This window comes from Dendropsophus ebraccatus, unplaced genomic scaffold (genome assembly GCF_027789765.1).
Source record: "Dendropsophus ebraccatus isolate aDenEbr1 unplaced genomic scaffold, aDenEbr1.pat pat_scaffold_2157_ctg1, whole genome shotgun sequence".
NCBI classification, from domain to species: Eukaryota; Metazoa; Chordata; class Amphibia; order Anura; family Hylidae; genus Dendropsophus; species Dendropsophus ebraccatus.
Window position 1 is genome coordinate 9,545 of NW_027209600.1, and position 7,156 is coordinate 16,700.

The following is a 7,156-nucleotide window of genomic DNA, read 5'->3' on the forward strand; positions in this document are numbered from 1 at the left end:
TGTATATGTGTGTAATGTACATGTAGCTGAGCTGTATGTGTGTAATGTACATGTAGCTGAGCTGTATGTGTGTAATGTACATGTAGCTGAGCTGTATATGTGTGTGTGTAATGTACATGTAGCTGAGCTGCATGTGTACACAGTAGAGTGTGGTCCTATGTGCCCATGCATATGTCTATACATATATATATATATATATATATATATATATATATATATATATTCCGTGTTTTTATGAGGGACCAGTTGCTTCTTCATCCACCTCCTCCATACTCTGAGACATCAAAAGCTAAACACTTGGGGGATCTGTGGACACAGTTTCCTCTGATGCCTCCTGAACCATACGTGGTGTCTGCGTGACTGCATCATCCACCATCCACATCCACACCTGCTGACACTGCTCTGCATCCAGTATTGGTGTACTACATGTCTCTGCTAACCGGGAGCTGTGGGCAGAGATCCTGCATAGGCCGTGGTGGTGTTGTTGTCCCTCAGCAGCAGGCCTATGGCTTCTGCCTGCGCTCTTATCAGTATGCCCATGTCCTCGTCCCTTTACACCACCACTACTGGACTGCTGCAATATGACACTGGTTAGACTGGTACTATATACTGTATGGCAGATGGTTTTTTTTATAGCCCTAAAAAGGACTTTATTATAGTTGTGGAACGTGGATATAACTCTCCCTATCAGGTGATGTGGCTCTATATACACTCAGACTATATACACCCAGGGGGAGATTTATCAAACATGGTGTAAAGTGAAACTGGCTCAGTTGCCCCTAGCAACCAATCAGATTCCACCTCTCATTCCTCACAGACTCTTTGGAAAATGAAAGGTGGAATCTGATTGGTTGCTAGGGGCAAATGGGCCAGATTCACTTTACACCATGTTTGATAAATCTCCCCCCAAGCCTATATATCGTGTTTCCATATATACCTTATATTTCTATGGCCACGGGTGGCCTTTCTTTCGGGGGTGCCTTTAGGTTAGAGGGTAGAGTAGGAGGGGTGTCTTATTTTAGGAGGGTGTTTTATTTTGGCAGCAGCTAACAGGACCTCCCAGCCCCTTTCCCGCTTATTTATTGCCTCATTAAAGCCGCAAAACCTGCGTGGAGGAGACTATCATTGTTATTTTAACACCAAGCGGCACTTGTTCAAATATGAAATACTTTCGAGTACTGTGATACTCAAGTGAATAGTGGGCTTGAAGACGTATGCTAGTAACGCCGCTCCCCAGTATATACCCTGTGTGGGACCATATCTCCTGTGTGGGACCATATCTCCTGTGTGTGACCATATCTCCTGTGAGTGGCCATATCTCCTGTGTGGGACCATATCTCCTGTGTGGGACCATATCTCCTGTGTGGGACCATATCCCCTGTGTGGGACCATATCTCCTGTGTGGGACCATATCCCCTGTGTGGGACCATATCCCCTCTGTGGGACCATATCCCCTCTGTGGGACCATATCTCCCCTGTGTGGGACCATATCCCCTGTGTGAGACCATATCTCCTGTGTGGGACCATATCCCCTCTGTGGGACCATATCTCCTGTGTGGGACCATATCCCCTGTGTGGGACCATATCCCCTCTGTGGGACCATATCTCCTGTGTGGGACCATATCTCCTGTGTGGGACCATATCTCCTGTGTGGGACCATATCCCCTCTGTGGGACCATATCTCCTCTGTGGGACCATATCCCCTCTGTGGGACCATATCTCCTGTGTGGGACCATATCTCCTGTGTGGGACCATATCCCCTCTGTCGGACCATATCTCCTGGTTGGGACCATATCCCCTGTGTGGGACCATATCTCCTGTGTGGGACCATATCCCCTGTGTGGGACCATATCCCCTCTGTGGGACCATATCTCCTCTGTGGGACCATATCTCCTCTGTGGGACCATATCCCCTGTGTGGGACCATATCTCTTCTGTTGGACCATATCCCCTGTGTGACTATTAATCCTAATGGAGCTGTGTCACAGAGCGGAGGACGGGCCTGTCCCCAATGCGTAGAGCCAGGCCGCTGCACGGCCAATGGATGACAATAATTGTAGGATGTCTGGGTGTAATCTGTGATTCTCAGGAGTTTTTTTTAGTATTTTCTAATGAAATAAAATGAATTCTTTGATTTAATAATTTTTGCTACATTTGGCTCAAACTTTATTTGCAGGATAATTTATAGGTTTGTTGAGTTAGTGTAACAGCTTTTTCTTTCAAATCAATCTGTTCAGAAAGTTAGTACAGATTTGTAATTTACTTCTATTTGAAAATCTCCAGTCTTCCAGTACTTATCAGCTGCTGTATGTCCTACAGGAAGTGGTGTAATCTCTCCAGTCTGAAACAGTGCTCTCTGCTGCCACCTCTGTCCATGTCTGGAACTGTCCAGAGCAGCAGGAAATCCCCATAGAAAACCTCTCCTGTTCTGGACAGTTCCTGACATGGACAGAGGTGGCAGCAGAGAGCACTGTGTCAGACTGGAGAGATCACACCACTTCCTGCAGGACATACAGCAGCTGATAAGGACTGGAAGACTGGAGATTTGTAACCTTCTGACACCAGCTGAGGAGGAAAAAAGAAATTTCACTGGAGTTCCCCTAATAATAATTCCACCTTTACCTATCCTAGTGATTCTGAGAATATTTTCTCCTGAGTATTGACTAGATATGAGTCAATACTTACAGCATATCTTAATGAAAAACTGCAAAAAAAAATTAAAAAATAAGAAAAATTGCCTATTTTCTGCTTGTTAAGAAGATAAACACGCCATATAAATGAGACGGCGTCCGACCAATCCCACAACAACCCCTCCGAGCGGGCACTGTTCTGTATAGCCAGGAATAGGCGCACCTCCTCAGCAATGCAGGGAGTCTGGTGAGTCTTTGAATTCCATCCAAGGAAGCCACGTTGCTGTAAATTTAGCGTCGGTATCGTGCATGGAGGACGTCAAGTCTTTCATATGACAGAGATCATTCACCTTGGCTATCCAGGGCGAGATGGGAGGGGCCACATGCCGCAGCTGGGTGATTCTCCATTGGATTAGGTTTATCAACTTATAGTTATTATTTATCTCACTCCAATAGGCCCCGCCCCCAAATATTACACCGACCAATAGCAGAATATTAGTAGTATCCACCATCTTTATTAGCTGCTATTATATATTTTATTTAACATTCATTATTTATAGTTTATCAGCATCCCATCAAAAATTACACAGTATAATCACATGACTGAAAGACCATACCCCCCTCCCCCCCCCAGGAATGACGATAAGAGAGAAATCTATCACCTAGATGAGATGGAAGGACTGGGATTGGAGCTGCACACTCCTCAGCCCCTATGGCCGCGGATTTATTTCTATCACATGGGACTAAAATAGATGAAATTTTTGTTCACATTCTATTTAACATTAATTTTTTTTCTTCCATTTATAAGTTCTTTCAAGTTTTATTGCAAATGACTTTTTCCTAAAAAACTTCACATATACGACGCATGAGAATAGTGTCCGGTGAATGTTTGATGCTTAACAAGATGTGATTTGTAAGTAAAACATTTCCCACATTCCGAACATGAAAACGGCTTCTCCCCTGAGTGAATTTTTCGATGCTGAACAAGAACTGCTTTTACGGTAAAACATTTCCCACATTCGGGACATGCAAATGGCTTCTCCCCTGTGTGATATTTTTGATGTGTAACAAGATGTGATTTGTGAGTAAAACATTTACCACATTCTGAACATGAAAATGGCTTCTCGCCTGTGTGAATTTTTTGATGCATAATAATATTTGCTTTTTGGGTAAAGCATTTCCCACATTCTGAACATGAAAACGGCTTCTCCCCTGAGTGAATTTTTTGGTGCTTTACAAGAGTTGATTTTTGGGTGAAACACTTACCACATTCTGGACATGAAAATGGCTTCTCCCCTGTGTGAATTTTTTCATGGTCAACAAGATGTGATTTTTTCATAAAACACTTCCCACATTCTGAACATGAAAATGTCTTCTTTTCTGTATGAGAGCTGTTTTTCTGTTTAACATCCTTTCTGTGACTTTTATCCTCTATAACAGTCTGTGATGGATCAGTAGCCAGGACTTGTATAGAAGGATGAGATGCCAGATCTTTGCTGTGAGGGGCTGAGGGTATATCTGGGGGAATAGAAGGTTCTTCATATGTATCTTGTGTGATCTGACCATCTGCTGTAATATCTGGAGATATCTGATGTCCCTCTGATCTCCGGGTACACTCAGCTGCCAAGAAGAAACTCATTCTATTAGTGAGGAGTAATATAACGGTGCGGCTTCTGCAGATATCGCTCGTCTTATTTATAGAACTTATAGCTTTCCCAGAATTCCTCCTCATTTCCCCCCCCCCCCCATCTGATCCCACATTCTCTCATCCACAGGGATTTCTCAGCATTGATGGCACCACAAGGTTATTATACAGCAACACCAGACACCTCAGCTGCTGCTGCTCTGTTCTGCATACTGGATTCCCAGCACATTTTGTTGGCCTCCTGCTATCTTCCTCAGCTCTGGTATAACCTCACTACTGAAGAAACATCTCTTCCCTTATGTCTTATTGGCATCACAACATTTGGGGTAATATCGCCCCTGGTACGAAGGAATATTTAATCAAAATATAAATAATAAATCTTTAATTCCTTCCTCCAGGCAGTATATAAATAAGCCCTACCTCACCAATACATCCGTCTTTTTTTCTTTGTTTCCTATTGTCCCTCTTCCTCTAACCTTTTTTTCCTAGGTACTGGCTTCCTGTTACCTTGCAGGGCGTCCGCTGCGGGATTTAGTGGTCAGGCTTGTATATGCAGGACCCTTTCATTGCTGTAGGTCCTGTTCATTATTTCTATATTTCCTTATTTCCGCCGTGGAATGCATAGGCGTCGCGTGCGTGTCAGCACTGCGGTGCTGGCATTTTCGTCATTTCCGGCGGCCTCTCTGTGGTAATGGGGCCTTGAAACGCATGGCGTCGCGTGCGAGTCAGGACTGTGACACCGGCGTTTTTCGTCACTTCCAGTTCCGTACGGAGAGCGGGCCACGCTGCTTTTAGGAATCAAGGGGGCTATATATATCTGACCAGGACTGAGGTAAGTACTGTAGGTCTGACCTCCGGTCTGGTCCTAAAAAGGTTGTGTGCTGTCTGTTGTTTGCAGCTCTATATACTTCTATCCTCTGGATATATATACAGCTAGTAAAGTACTATGTCGCCTTCTTGTGGCAAAATTTGGTATTACGCCCTAGCGAAGCTATGTATGTTCCTATATAGACAAGGGTTTATTATAGGAGGTTAATATGCATAATTCTTTTTTTTTTTTAAATGTCTAAGATGGCGACTAGCCCTAATGGCAAGAGGTCTGCAAAGAGGAAGCATTTTTCATGTGCAGACTCCACTTCCAGATGGCTATGAATACCGTTTGAAGATCCAGCGATACAGATACGATTGTTTTCCTCTTATGTAATATTTATTAGTGGCTATCTTGCCGGTTTAAACCTAATTACGAACCTGACGTTCAGGATGTGGTTATATGGGTAAAAGATTATGTGCAAAATCTCTTGCGGTCCAGGATTGTCGCCACTCTTGCCCTAAGAAAAGAAGCAAGCAGAGCATTTCTCCTTCCATTTCTCAGCCTGTGAGCATAATATTCTTCTGGCTGACAGATACGGTATTCTTGATTAGACATATTGTTTATTATTCTACCCTAGGGGTCTCAATTCAAAGTGATTGATGAAGTGGGTTCTTCTTCCCCTTCTGAATCATCTTCACCATCTGAAGATGAGAAGGAATTGTTCAAGGGTTACTTTACTATGGACAGGATTTACAAGATTCGTAAAGCTGTTCAAGCAGAGATTCACCCTGAAGATTTAGATGAGGGCATGTCCTCCACAAAACAAACCTAGGGCTTTTAATGTTGGAGAGACTTGGATGTCTATGTTTGAAACAGAGTAGAGGAAGTCGGAAAAAGCTCCTGTTGTGAGTAAGAGGTTCAAAACCTTATATGTTCTCAAGGAAGAACATTGTAAGGATTGGATTGAACCTTCTAAAGTGGACACGGCCATTGCCAAACTCCCCAAACGCACGGTGTTGCCTGCTGAGGATGGGTCTAACCTTAAAGACCCCATGGATGAGAAGGGTGGAGGTAGCCCTTAAAAGGACCTATACAGCAGCTGCTGCCCAAGGGCCGGTTTCTATATTGGCCTTTGGAGTTTCTAGAAGCCTCAGAAGATGGCTGGCCAAGGTCCAAGAAAATTTGGAATCTGGGGTGAGCAGGGATAAGGTCCTTCGCTCCTTCAAGAGGGTCAACATAGCCATAGATTTTCTCTGTGATGTGGCATCTCAGGGAACTAGACTAGTGTCAAAAACCATGGCCCTTTCCACCGCTGGTCGGAGGCCGTTATGGTTAAAACCCTGGGTTGGAGATGCTAATTCTAAATTTCAGCTGTGTAACATGGAGTTCCAACCAGGTAGATTATTTGGCACAGAGCTTGACAAATTGATGGAAGAGATGTCTGATAAAAAAAGGGAAGTCGTTGCCTCTTTGCTATAAGTCTCGGGATTCCTTTCGCAGAGCAAAATCGCCACAGCAAGGGAAAGGAAGATACCAATATAGAGGAAGGAGGTAGAATTTTTTCCAGAAGAGGTCCTGGCAAACAGCAGCAGAATAAGGACACCAACAAATAACCCAACTTCTGACGCCAGAGGAATCCCAGTGGGGGGACATCTAAGCTTGTTTCTCCCAGCCTGGGAAAGTCTAATAAAAGATCAGTGGGTGTTAAACATTATCCGCAGTGGTTATGTCCTTCATTTTTCTCCTCTTCCTCCCCCAAGGTTTCTTCTGTCCCGGAATCTAAAACCAGAAAAGCATACAGTTCTAGAGAAAGAGATTCTTCATCTCCTAGCGATAGAGGCTCTAGAAGATGTTCCACTGTCAGAGATTGGGCAAGGGGTTTACTCTCCAGTATTTCTCGTGCCCAAGCCATCAGGAAAGTGGAAACTTATTATAGATCTGCGCTATCTACACAGGTTCATAGTAAAAAAAAAAGAAGTCTCGCATGGAGGACATGAAATCTGTAAAATTTATGCTCCAAGAAGGAGATTTCATGGTGACCATAGACCTGCAAGATGCATATCTCCATGTT

General features: G+C 43.9%; 1 protein-coding gene across 1 annotated transcript; it reads right to left on the reverse strand.

Annotated features, from left to right (window-relative positions):
* Positions 1-3,140: 3,140 nt before the first annotated feature.
* On the reverse strand, positions 3,141-4,268 carry LOC138775842 (gastrula zinc finger protein XlCGF8.2DB-like). Its single transcript, XM_069956045.1, has one exon. The coding sequence runs from the start codon at positions 4,266-4,268 to the stop codon at positions 3,480-3,482; it is 789 nt and encodes a 262-aa protein (XP_069812146.1). The 3' UTR covers positions 3,141-3,479.
* Between the last annotated feature and the right edge of the window lie 2,888 nt (positions 4,269-7,156).